The sequence below is a fragment of the Astatotilapia calliptera genome, chromosome 5, assembly GCF_964374335.1.
Source record: "Astatotilapia calliptera chromosome 5, fAstCal68.1, whole genome shotgun sequence".
NCBI lineage: Eukaryota > Metazoa > Chordata > Actinopteri > Cichliformes > Cichlidae > Astatotilapia > Astatotilapia calliptera.
In genome coordinates, this window is record NC_137426.1 from 13,724,761 (window position 1) to 13,738,749 (window position 13,989).

Sequence of the window (13,989 nt, forward strand, 5' to 3'; positions counted from 1 at the left end):
AAGTCCTGGTGTGCATGCTTAGATTTGCAAAATGTGACAGATAATCTACGCGTGCTGGGATTTGATTACAAATGTCATTACAAACATACACAGATTGAATACATGACTGATGTAGACATGAACAAATCTCAGTACATATTTGAAGATTATTTTTACATGTTTACAAATCTGATTACTCGCACACTGATTGAGGTATGCAACTCTCTGCTCAACTCTTGCAAATAATTCTGCAACAATAATAGCCCCCGGGATTTTTTTTACCTTGATATTAAAGAATCTATACTAAAAATAACAATCTCTATATGTTGTCCATTCAGTCATATTTTATGGCCTATAAAGCAGCAGACGGTCTGACAAGCTCCAGCTTTCCCAAAGAGAGCTCTTCTGTGAGTGAATGAACCTGTCAGTTTAAGATGTGTTTTGACAACAGCCTGCTGTCTTTACTATCCCCCTGTTGCTCTGACACAGTGAATCTGGCTCCATCACTAAGTTTTTTTGGGGTTTTTTTTGTCTTCTTTATATCAATGTGTGTGTTTGTGTGCTAGTGTGTGTAATTCATTTTATGCACTCAGGCAGTAACCTGCTGTTTTATTATCTTCCTGTGGCTTGGACAAAGTGTCAAGTATATCTCTTTGCTGTGTTTTTACAGTTTTGTCTGTGTTAGTGAGTGAGCTTGTGAGTCTCATGATCCCTGCTGTTTGATGGTCTTCCTTTTCTGTTCTCTAGTTCTGTCTGTCCAGAGCGCTTTTCTCTCTCTCCCTCTGTCTCTCCTTCCACAGTTCCTAATACCTAAGACAAAGAGGGAAGAATAGTTCACAAAAGTGGTACAAAACAAGCATCGCAAACATCATTATCTCAGAAAAAGTGCATGCAAATTCATCAAAACATTCAGAAACTAAGCAGGGAGTAATGCTATTGCCCCTTGGGGATAAATAAAGTATTTCTGATTCTGATTTATAGTCAGTGGATGTTGCATTAATGTATAGTCCAGTATAAGCTTGGTTGACGAAAGTAAAAAATAATGCATCTTCATAATTACTGCTATTAGTAATTTCCACTGAAAAGATGTCCCAAATTATAGAAACAAAATCATATCAGTGTCACAAATAAAACTAATTAATAACCAAACTCTGTCACAACAATGACTGTGTTGTGTTGTGTTGAGTCTGGGAAACTTAGAAACAGAGCTGAAATAGTATCAAAAATTCAGGGAATCCATGTCAGAAGTATAATTTTCCCGTGGACATGATTGATGGTGGAAAGATCAGGTGTGTAAATCAGACTTGCTGGATATAAAATATTTTAATCTATTTGTGACAGGCTTACTAGCTTTCAGTTATTTATTCTCCTCTATTTACAAAGGAGAAATAGTAGTTAATATGGTGTTATTCTAAATATAGGACAAAGACAAATTACAATACCACATACTAACGACAGTGCCACAGAACACTATAACATGGCTTAAGTCTTATAGGGGACAAATTTGATGATGATTATTATTACTGATTATTTTTATATTATCTTGAACATATCTCCTGTTCTGGTCAATATCTAAAGGTTTGCTTCTAAAACAGTGATACCTAAAAAAATATATAAATAAATAGTAAAATAGTTGTCTGTCATGCTGAAATTTCAGTTGTGTTTTGTTTTTTTCATTACACAGTTGCTTATTTTCATGCTGATGCGTACATTGGAGCCCATATGTGAACAGCATGATGGACACGATGCATAAAATATGACGTGAAGTGAAGTGCTACATCTGCGCAGGGTGCGAGGTACCCTGTGTGTACAAAGGCTTTGATGTGGGAGTGTGGAGAAATTGAAGAAGCTGAACAATGTAAGGCTAATGCAGAAAAGTACTGAAGGTCATCAGCGCTGCTTACATGCACATAAAACTATTAGTGATTTGTGAACTGCTGTCTTGTCTGCTGATAACAAGGCAGTTGTCTTTCTTGTGTGGTGCACAAGGAAGTGTAACCTTTTGCTAGTGACAATGTACATTAATCAGCACGACTGCAGTGAAATTGCTGTTGTTAAATAAGACACTAAAACACTGATACGATATGAAAGTACAACATTTAAAACTATTAAAGGAGAGAATGAGAAGAAAAGGTTAAAAAAAACATAAAAGAATGTAAAAAAAATGTAATGTGAATGCCTCAATATACTAACTAAACATCTGCATCATAAGTTGTTTGCATTTTGGAAAAGAAAATGCTGATTTGACTAAAGGTAAAATAATCCATCTGTCTTTTAATGTTTTTTTTCCCCAAAGTTAGCAAATCTATGATGGACTGCTCTGTCATGTGAACTTTAATTGTCAAATAAATTAATAAACAAAACAAAAAATGTTGTAACATAACGAAATCAATGGTGTTCCGTTTAATATTATAAAATAAAAAATATTATAACTCCTCCCTGATTATATAGAACAATGCTGAACATAGAATAATTTCACTTCATGGCACGCGTGCCTAGAGTTAACTGATGGCGCAACCATAGCGTGACTGGCCATCGGGCATTTGCTCGGTGGGCCGATGATTTTTTTTTTTTTTTGTAACAATATAAACAATGAAAGGTGGTGGATTGGCCAGATGCTGGCCATGTGTAAAAATAACTCAGTTGTTTGATGGTGGCTATGGCGGAGCTTCCACAGGTTCAGTAAAATTAACAAGTGGTGGAGGCCAGCAGGTGGATGAGGGAGAGGGGAGGCAGGAGGAGGAGAGACCCAAGGCAGCCGCTGGTCCGAGTGTCAGGTGAACTGAACTTCAGGTAAGAAGTTATGACCTGCAATCTATCTGGGTCAGATATAAACCAAGTTTAGTTTATTTTCGTTGTGCTGCCTTTTTACAGTCAGTTACAATAACTCATACTGCGTACTAGCTAGCATGACAGAGTTTCTATACAGCTGGGTGGGTGCTATGATGTTACTGATAGTGAACTTTATTTTATTCATAAGGTTAGTTAGTGGAGTTGCCAACCGTCCCGTAAAAAGACGGAATCGTCCCGCATTCAGAGAAATTATTGCGCGTTTCGTGTTGAACTGAGAAGGGACGCAGTTTGTCTAGGATAGAAAAAGACACAAAGGTGGATCTATTGTGTCGTTACGCAGCACAGCTGCCTCTTCTTCTCTCATTATCTCCCTCTCCTGTTGCTACTTTGATCATGAAACTGATCAATGATCAGCTGATCGGCTTTTCTGTCTTGTTTGTTTATCGCCCACTTTGCGCCAGAAAGAGGAAACCGCTGGTTGTCGCGCTAAACAGCAGCACATTTAAGCTTGATGAGCTGTTGCTAGAATGTATTTAATATTAATTTCTAGTATCAGCTGATGTTTGCTGGAGCCACAGCTGTAAAAGCTGCTGGTCATGATGTCGGTTTGTATATCTGGTGAGAGGGAAACATGAAGATGAAACCAGGAGATGTCCTTACTGAATCATCAGAGCTGAACAAGTGATGGAGAAACAGGTTTACCTTTTTAGGTGACATGAGTGAGTTGAAGGGAAGTTATGAACTGTTTCTGAGAGACAAATAACACCAGGATCCTTTTCTAAGTACCTGACAGCTGGTAACTGTGCAGGGGCGGGTGTAGCAAAGTGTTGCCAGGGGGGCCAGGTGGGGCATTAACAAGGAAAGGGGGGCACAAAGAAATATTTTCTTATTTTCATTTAAAATGTCGGGCTGTTATTAAATAATTATCTGAATCTTACAACCAAAGTTTTTATCTGACATAAAATGTATAGAAATTATACATATACCAACAAGACTGTACATCACTGTCACAACAGCGTTTGTTTTCATTCAAAGGCTTAATGGCTTTAATACCTGGTGGGCCGATCTCTAGTCAAAATGCCTGTTTTTTTTTTTGTCCCAGTCCAGCCCTGGGCACGACACGCAGTGAATTAATCTGAGAAGGTGCATCAAAAAACAAATGGCCGCGCCAGCGGTGCACATCGCAAATCAGCTCGCATAGACACATTAGTTGTGCCGCTTCTTAATGACGGTATCTTAGCTAATAACCCCAACTACCAGATTCAACTTGTAATTGGCTAAAAATAACTTAGTCTACTGGTAAGAGGGATGTTGTTAGCTTTCCACACTCCGACACTTCAAAAGCTTCAGGAGCTGTTCGCTCAGCACAGCATCAGCACGCGGAAATACACGGATACATCCGTAGACTCGAGACACAATGCATTTTTGGGACATTCAGGTGTATGGACCAATGTTTTATTTTCTGAACAAACCAGAAATCTTTAATGAGCAGCTAGATTTGTCTCGCATTAACTGGCTGAGTTAATGCTAGTTAATACAACATCGAAGCAGCTGAAATCCACAGCTGTGCGTGTTCATGGAGCTTGCATTTTCACCTGCTGGACATCACTACCTGACAAGTTTAACTGTCTTCAGAACATTGCAGAGGCCTTATTGACAGTATTTGGCTCTACATGTCTGTGTGAGCAGATTTTCTCTCACATGAGTGTCCTCAGGTAGCCGTCTGAATGCTGGACACTCTGAGACCTGTGTCTCTGAGTGGGAGACCAGAGATCACATAACATGTGTGTTAATGTGTATTAACAGACATGCCATATTGGCTTAGTTTATTTTTCTTATCATTGTTGTGAGGAGACCCCAAATAGCATTTGTATTTTCTGTTGTACAGTTCATTTGCTGTTATGGAGTTCTTGTTATGGATAAAAAGTGTCTTTTTTTGTTTCAAAATAGCTGATAACTATTCACTGATAGCTGCCAACATCTGCGAACAAATATAATTCTATAAAGTGGTTCTATATATTGTGTAACTGTTCATATAGAGCGTTATTAAATTTATTGCTAATGCAATCATATGGCACACTGACTTCTGAGGAAATTTTAAATGGCACTCGCCATCAGAAAGGTTGCCTATCCCTGGTGTAGACAGTCAGATTTGCTCAAGTAAGATTCTGTAAGCTCTCTTTTTACTGAGATCTGTAGAACTAATCAAGTATAAGCTGAAAGAGACAGTTAAAAATATATACATATGTGCTCATGTTTCATATATTATGCAAAGGCATGTATCAGGATTTATTTAGTAGTGTCTCCAAACAATTTCAGGGAATTCAAATCAAATCAAATCCATCCATCCATCCATCCATCCATCCATCTTCATCCGCTTTGTCCGGGGCCGGGTCGCGGGGGCAGCAGCCTAAGCAAAGAGGCCCAGACCTCCCTCTCCCCAGCCACCTCCTCCAGCTTATCCGGGGGAATACCAAGGCGTTCCCAGGCCAGCCGAGAGATATAATCTCTCCAGCGTGTCCTGGGTCTGTCCCGGGGCCTCCTCCCGGTGGGACATGCCTGGAACACCTCACCCAGGAGGCGCCCAGGGGGCATCCTTGTCAGATGCCCGAACCACCTCAGCTGGCTCCTTTCGATGTGGAGCAGCAGCTGCTCTACTCTGAGCCCCTCCCGGATGGCCGAACTTCTCACCCTATCTCTAAGGGAGAGGCCAGCCACCCTTCGGAGGAAGCTCATTTCTGCCGCTTGTATCCGCGATCTCGTTCTTTCGGTCACTACCCACAGCTCGTGGCCATAGGTGAGGGTAGGGACGTAGATCGACCGGTAAATTGAGAGCTTCGCTTTTACACTCAGCTCCCTCTTCACCACGACGGACCGGTGCAGCGTCCGCATTACTGCAGCTGCAGCCCCAATCCGTCTGTCGATCTCCGGCTCCCTTCTCCCATCACGAACAAGACCCCGAGATACTTGAACTCCTCCACTTGGGGCAGGAACTCATCCCCAACCCGGAGTGGGCACTCCACCCTTTTCCGGCTGAGAACCATGGCCTCAGATTTGGAGGTGCTGATGCTCATTCCCGCTGCTTCACACTCGGCTGCGAACCGTTCCAGTGCGAGCTGGAGGCCCTCACCCGATGAAGCCAACAGAACCACATCATCTGCAAAAATCAGAGATGAGATTCTGAGGCCACCAAAGCGAAAGCCCTCCGCCACTTGGCTGCGCCTAGAAATCCTGTCCATAAAAATTATGAACAGAACCGGAGACAAAGGGCAGCCCTGGCGGAGCCCATCACCCACCAGGAACGAGTCCGACTTATTGCCGGCAATGCGAACCAAGCTCTTGCAACGGTTGTATAGGGATCGAATGGCCCGTAGCAATGGGCCAGACACCCCATATTCCCGCAACACCTCCCACAGGACACCCCGAGGGACACGGTCGAATGCCTTCTCCAAGTCCACAAAACACATGTAGACTGGTTGGGCAAACTCCCATGCACCCTCAAGTATCCTGGAGAGGATAAAGAGCTGGTCCAGTGTTCCGCGACCAGGACGAAAACCGCATTGTTCCTCCTGTATCCGAGGTTCGACTAACGGACGAACTCTCCTTTCCAGCACCCTGGCATAGACTTTCCCAGGGAGGCTGAGGAGTGTGATCCCCCTGTAGTTGGAACACACCCTCCGGTCCCCTTTCTTAAAGATGGGGACCACCACCCCGGTCTGCCAGTCCACAGGTACTGCCCCTGATCTCCACGCAACATTGCAGAGGCGTGTCAACCAGGACAGCCCTACAACGTCCAGAGCCTTCAGGAACTCGGGGCGGACCTCATCAACACAAACTCATCAAATCAAATCACTTTTATTGTCACATCACATGTGCAGGTACATTGGTACAGTACATGTGAGTGAAATTCTTGTGTGCGAGCTTCACAAGCAACAGAGTTGTGCAAAATACAATAATGTAAACAAGCAAAATACAAGAATGGCTACATCTGAAACTAATAAATATATGTACAATATATAATAGTATATGCATTTCTGGATGTGTATACTAAATATTTTTCTACGTGTGTGTGTGTGTGTGTGTGTACACATATTTTACAAATTAAATAGAGTAAACAATAAATAAAAATATAAAATATACAGAGTTGAGACATGTGCAAAACAGTGGCATTACTGTACAGTATGGAGTGCATAATGTTAAAGTTCCAGTAGTGAAGCTGAGGTGTCTATGACGTGTTCAGCAGTCTGATGGCCTGGTGGAAGAAGCTGTCTCTCAGTCTGCTGGTACGGGACCGGATGCTGCAGAACCTCCTTCCTGATGGAAGTAGTCTGAACAGTTTATGGCTGGGGTGACTGGAGTCCTTGATGATCCTCCCCGCTTTCCTCAGGCACCGCTTCCTGTAGATGTCTTGGAGGGAGGGAAGCTCACCTCCAATTATCCATTCAGAGCACCGCACTACTTGCTGGAGAGCTTTGCAGTTGTAGGCGGTGCTGTTGCCATACCAGGTGGTGATGCATCCAGTGAGGATGCTCTCTTTTTAAAGATTTTTGTAAATATAATGAAACCATTATATTTATATTTGATAGAAGGTCCTGAGGATGCGAGGGCTCATGCCGAATCTTTTCAGTCTCCTGAGAAAGAAGAGGCGCTGCTGCGCCTTCTTCACTGTTTTGTTTGTGTGTACTGACCACGTAAGATCCTCAGCCAGATGTACACCAAGGAACCGGAAGCTGCTCACTCTCTCCACAGCAGCGCCGTTGATGGTGATGGGGGTGTGTACTTCTCTGCACCTCCGGAAGTCCACTATCAACTCCTTTGTCTTTGCGACGTTGAGGGTGAGATGGTTGTCTTGACACCAGTGGGTCAGGGCGCTGACCTCCTGCCTGTAAGCCGTCTCATCACCATTGGTGATAAGACCCACCACTGTAGTGTCGTCCGCAAACTTCACAATGATGTTGGAGTTGTTAGTGGCTGTGCAGTCGTAGGTGTAGAGTGAGTACAGGAGAGGGCTCAGTACACACCCCTGTGGAGCACCAGTGTTCAGTGTGATGGGGGATGAGGTGATGCTGCCCAGTCTGACCACTTGGCGTCTGTCAGACAGGAAGCTAAGGATCCAGCTGCAGAGGGAGCTGCTCAGTCCTAGATCCTGCAGTTTCCTGTCCAGCTTCGAGGGAACGATGGTATTGAATGCTGAGCTGTAATCTACAAACAGCATTCTCACATAGGTGTCTCTCTTCTCCAGGTGTGACAGGGCAGTATGTAGTGTCAGGGCTATGGCATCATCAGTGGACCTGTTGTGGCGGTATGCGAACTGTAGAGGGTCCAGTGAGTCGGGTAGTGCAGAGCAGATGAAGTCCCTGACCAGCTTCTCGAAGCATTTGCTTACGATGGGGGTCAGGGCTACAGGTCGCCAGTCGTTCAATGAGGAGATGGTGGAGGATTTGGGTACAGGGACGATGGTGGCCATTTTGAAGCAGGCTGGGACTACAGACAGAGAGAGGGAAAGGTTGAAGATGTGCGTGAACACTCCAGCCAGCTGAGCCGCGCATGACTTGAGGACGCGGCTGGGAATCTCGTCCGGACCAGTAGCTTTGTGTGCGTTCACCTTCCTGAAGCACTTCCGCACATCCTCCTCAGACACAGTGTGCGCACTGACGTCATCCACGGTGCGCACACTGTCCGGTCTCATGGTGTTCGCTGTGTCGAATCTAGCGTAGAATACGTTTAGATCCTCACACAGAGAGGCCGTGGTCTGCGGTGTGCTGGTTTTCCCTCTAAAGTCTGTGATCGTGTTTAGTCCCTGCCACATACTCCGAGGGTTGTCAAACTGTTGCTCCACCCTGTCCCTGTACTCACGTTTGGCTGCTTTGATCGTCTTCTGGAGTTGGTAATGTGCGTGTTTGTAGTCCGATGTGTTCGCGGAGGCAAAGGCGGTGCTCCGTGCCGCGCGAACATCTCCGTTGATCCAGGGTTTTTGATTTGGGAAGGATTTAACTGTTCTGGATGGGACGACATCTTCCACGCATTTCCTGATAAATCCGCAGACTGAGTCTGTGTACTCATCAATGTCCCTAGCAGCCACGTGAAACATTTCCCAGTCCGCGTGATCAAAACAGTCCCGCAGCGCAGACTCCGATTGGTCTGTCCAACAGTGCACCGCCCTCCGGGTTGGAGCTTCCTGTTTCAGCTTCTGCCCTGTAGGCGGGCAGGAGCAGGATGGAGCGGTGATCTGATTGGCCGAATGGGGCGCGGGGGAGGGCTTTGCATGCTGTGTCAACACTCGGATCCAGATGTAAGAATTTCTAAGATGACAAAAACGCTACTCTCGCAGGAATACAAGTATGAGGATCACTACACGGTGTAAACACTGTTCTCATATTTATTATGTTGAATATTGTTATAAGGTGGAGTGGTGGTTAGCCCTCCTGCCCCACAGCAAAAAGATCCTGGGTTCAATCTGGCTGCAGCCTTTCTGTGTGGATTTTGAATGTTCTTGCTGTGTCTGCATGGGTTCACTCTGTGTACTGCAGCTTCCCACAGCCCAAAAACATGCATAGTGTTAGGTCAGTTGGAGAGTCCAAATTGCCCGTAGATGTGAATGTGTACAGTGAATCCCTCTCGATGTGTTACCCCTGTGACAGATTGGTGACCTGTCCATGGTTGTACCCGTTTGGCTGTTGAGATAGGTAACCCTTAATTGGGTAAGTGTAAGAAAATGCCTGGAATAATGTTATACAGATATACTGTACACTGTGTTCTCACCAAAGCAGTACTCATGTAGAGGAACATGTCTGTATACTGGCTCCAAAACCACACATGAATCTAAATATACAGTTACAGCTGGTCATATATGTTATGATGTGGTAGATAATGTGCAGGTAAATCAAAAGAAAGACAGAAAAATAAATAGCATAGAGTGCCACACTGTTTCCCTCATATACAACAATATACAGTAATGTCTGTGTAACTACACATAGTCAGTGCAGGCTGCAGAAATTGGGGATTAAACCATGTAACATTATAAGGACCTGGGCTTATTCAAATCCACAGCTTTAAATTTATGTTGTTAACCATGGATGTTTTCAGTCACTCGTATATTTACGAAGGCACGCAAGAGACTGTGCTGTGTGTATGAGTGTGTGTGTACATTTGAACAGTGCTATGTGTTATTTTCATAACTTCTTGCCCTAAGCCTGCACAAATTGCAAATTCCCTCCGCTCTTATGAGAAAACAGTTTCACATTGTTCAGATTTTCCATCTTTTTAATATTATTTCTGACTCCTTTTATATACTTTGACCACTGTCACATTTAAGATGCTTTTAAAATGCCATCGGCCCTTTAACTTAATATCAGCTGAATAAACTCATTTGTTTCAGAAGACTTACTTGTAAAACTCCACTAAAGAAGTTAATTCAGCAGAAAACAAGTCATAAATAAAGTTTTGGTGTGGGATGTTAAAATACCCGGATTGGTACTACAAGACTGCGATGGATTAAAGTAAGAAAATGGCCTACCGTAGATCATTCATTTACTGGACTGGACTGGCGAGTTCAAAAGCAACACTTGTTGAGGTGGGTGAGTTTACTCAGCGGAGCTCCCAGTGAATCTGATCAAACTATTTCTGAATCAAAAGCCTAGTTCTCAGTGACATTTATGGAATTTTACATGACTAGTGCAAAGCTTTTGTTTGGTAATTTCTAGTAAGTTCATCTGGTTGAACTAGATGAAGTCCAGACTGACTATGACTTGCCTCTTCAAAGCATTTCAGACATTTTGCCTCCGAGTCTTAAAACACTCAATCTTTAGAACTGAAAATCTGGTAGTGACTGGAATTGTTTGTTCCAAACATGATTAGCTACCCCCAGGTTATTTCAAAGTTGTTTGATAAATGGGAACTGAATGTGTCTGCCATGTTTTGCACGAATCCTCATTGTACACAATTGAGAATCACAATAATGCAACACAAATCTACAAAAATACTGAACTTTAAATTTTTTTCTTTAAACAAATCTTTGTGGCTTAGCAATTTGTTTATCCAATAGAATAGAATAGAATAGAATGCCTTTATTGTCACTATACAGTTGTACAATGAGATACAGAGCATCTCCTACTCAGTGTAAACATGCTGGGGGGGAGGGGGGGGTACAGTTCTGCAGCGCTATGTACATATGGACAGTATTAACATAGGGAAAAACATATATATATATAAAATGTACAATATACAAGCCGCAAGTAATATGTAATAAATAGTGTTATTTATATACAGTTGAGTTATTGCACATGGAATTGGTATAAATAGTGTTATGTATATACAGTTCAGTTGTTGCACATAGAATTGGTATTGCACAGTGATGGTCCATAGAGGAAGTGGGAAGTGGGGGGCTGTGTTATCTGTGCATGTGTGAGTTCAGGGTGGTTATCGCTTTGGGGGAAGAAACTGTTTTTGAGTCTGTGGGTTTTTGTGTTGATGCACCTGTAGCGCTTCCCTGAGGGAAGCAGGCTGAACATGTTGAAGCCAGGGTGGGAGCTGTCCTTGATAATGTTTGCTGCTCTGGTGAGGCAGCGGGAGGAATAGATGTCCATCAGGGAGGGGAGAGGGCAGCCGATGATCTTCTGTGCTGTCTTGACCACACTCTGAAGCCTCACTCTATCCGCCTTGGTGCAGCTGCCGTACCATACCGTGATGCAGTAGGTTAGCAGGCTCTCAATGGAGGAGCGGTAGAAGGTCAGCAGCAGGTTGGAGTTCAGCTTGTACTTCCTGAGGACTCTCAGGAAGTGCAGCCGCTGTTGGGCCTTCTTGATGACCGCTGAGATGTTGTCTGTCCAGGAGATGTCAGCAGAGATGAGGACACCAAGGAACCGGAAAGTGTGGACCCTCTCCACACACTCCCCGTTGATGTAGAGGGGGGCCAAGTCGGTGCTGTGTCTCCTGAAGTCAACAATGAGCTCTTTAGTTTTCTTAGTGTTCAGTGCCAGGTTGTTTTCTGAACACCATGCTGCCAGCTTCAGGACTTCCTCTCTGTACTCTGCCTCGTCTCCCTTCGAGATGAGTCCGACTACCGTGGTGTCATCAGCAAACTTGATGACGAGAGTGTTGTTGTGGGTCGAACTGCAGTCGTGGGTGTAGAGAGAATACAAGAGGGGGCTCAGCACACAGCCCTGTGGGGAGCCGATGCTCAGTGCTCAATAATAAACTAAACTCTTACGTTGTCATGGTCCTGAGTCTGCCGACTCTGTGTTTTGTGTTTCTTTATGCTTTTGTTTATTCTGAGTATGTATTCTGTTATGATTTGCCATTTGTTAGGTTTCTGTTTTGTGCCTGCCCTGGTCCCTGTGTTCTGTCTGTCTATGCTGTCACACTGTCTGTGAGTGTGTTCAAATTATGTTTCCCCTGTCCCGTCAGCTCTGATTTCTCCCAGGTGTGTTGCCCTCCTGTCTCTCATCCCCTGATTACTGCTGTGTGTATTTAAGCCCTGTGTGTTCTCCTGCCTGTTGCTTGTTCGTCTGTGTTCCACGGTGTCCTGTTCCTTGTGTGCGGCGCTCTGCCTCTCACCCCGTTTAGTATCAGCTCAGGTTTGTTATTTAGTTTTCCCAGTTTAGGTTTCTTTAGTTATTTGTCATCCCTCATTTGCCTGTTTTGCCACTACGCCACTTTGTAAATAAACATCACTAGCATTATCATCTACTGCCTGCATTTTGGGTCCTTTCTCCCTCCAACACCACACGGCTCGCCTCGGCAGCCGTGACAGTACGAACCGGCCACAATGGACCCAGCAGCATTCAACCTGCCCGAGGAGCTCCGGGAGGATATTATTTACTCGGTGGATAAATTAATTAACATATGGCTGGAGCACGAGGTGAGAGGGTTTCGCCAAGCCATAGCTAATCGGCTACAGTGCTTGGTTTATGGTCTCCCCTGGTTACTCAGCTCACTCCACCCACTCGCAGAGAATTTCATCCTGAACGAGCTTCGTCTTCAACCCCCGGCTGCTACCATCCACCCTGAAACTCATGCTTCACTGCCCGGCCCAACGGAGGATGTTCTGCCTGGCCCGTCAACCCAGCCTTCAAGAGGGAAATGGCGCTCACGCCGTCGACGCTCCTCACCAGTCGGACCTAGGGATTTGAGAGCGGCCGGCTGTGATGAGTGGACAGGACAATATTATTGGTCTGAACTGTGGGACTGTATGGGGATCACTACACAGTGTAAACACTGTTCTCATATTTATTATGTTGAATATTGTTATAAGGTGGAGTGGTGGTTAGCCCTCCTGCCCCACAGCAAAAAGATCCTGGGTTCAATCTGGCTGCAGCCTTTCTGTGTGGATTTTGAATGTTCTTGCTGTGTCTGCATGGGTTCGCTCTGTGTACTGCAGCTTCCCACAGCCCAAAAACATGCATAGTGTTAGGTCAGTTGGAGAGTCCAAATTGCCCGTAGATGTGAATGTGTACAGTGAATGCCTCTCGATGTGTTACCCCTGTGACAGATTGGTGACCTGTCCATGGTTGTACCAGTTTGGCTGTTGAGATAGGCAGTGTTGGGAAGGTTACTTTTAAAATGTATTCCATTACAGAATACAGAATACATGCCCCAAAATGTATTCTGTAACCTATTCCGTTACGTTACTCAATGACAGTAACGTATTCTGAATACTTTGGATTACTTAATATATTGTGGCGAGTTCAGACAAGGAGGAGACGGAGGTATCGTTTGGTCTTGCTTCCCGTGAGCTAGCCAGGGAGCACAGCCGTTTATTACATTTGCAGAAGAACACACTGCCACTAGCTAACTGCTCAGCGCGGCAACCACAACACACATAGGGCGCCCTCTGACCCCGGAAGGACACACCGTCGCAGCGAGAGGGCGTCACCCGTCACCATGGCAACATACACAAAACATAACTGTACAAGCAGAACCCCGAACAGCCCTGACCCGCTACAATATTATCATGCTTTTTACAACAACGTGAATGTACTATTGCTGTGTGATTTATTACTATTACTGAAGGTCCGCGACTCCGAACTGTAGTAAAGGGACCTCTGACTAATGCTGGGCTCACACTGTGCGATTTTTGGCCCATTTTGAGCCGATTTTTGAGTCGTGCGATCGTTTTGGCGATCGGCCCGATTTTGGCCTTCATCGTGCGTCGTGCATCGTGTAGTATACGTGGGGTAACGAGAAGCGATTGACACCTCACGACCAGCTCCCGATCAT

General features: G+C 44.6%; 1 protein-coding gene across 1 annotated transcript in view; it reads right to left on the minus strand.

Annotated features, from left to right (window-relative positions):
- Positions 1-528: 528 nt before the first annotated feature.
- Positions 529-13,989, minus strand: part of raly (RALY heterogeneous nuclear ribonucleoprotein) — a 126,408-nt gene continuing 112,947 nt past the window's right edge. The window contains exon 8 of the mRNA XM_026167344.2: positions 529-789. Within this exon, the coding sequence (XP_026023129.1) occupies positions 661-789 (129 nt within the window). The 3' untranslated portion in view covers positions 529-660. The remainder of the gene's footprint in view (positions 790-13,989) is intronic.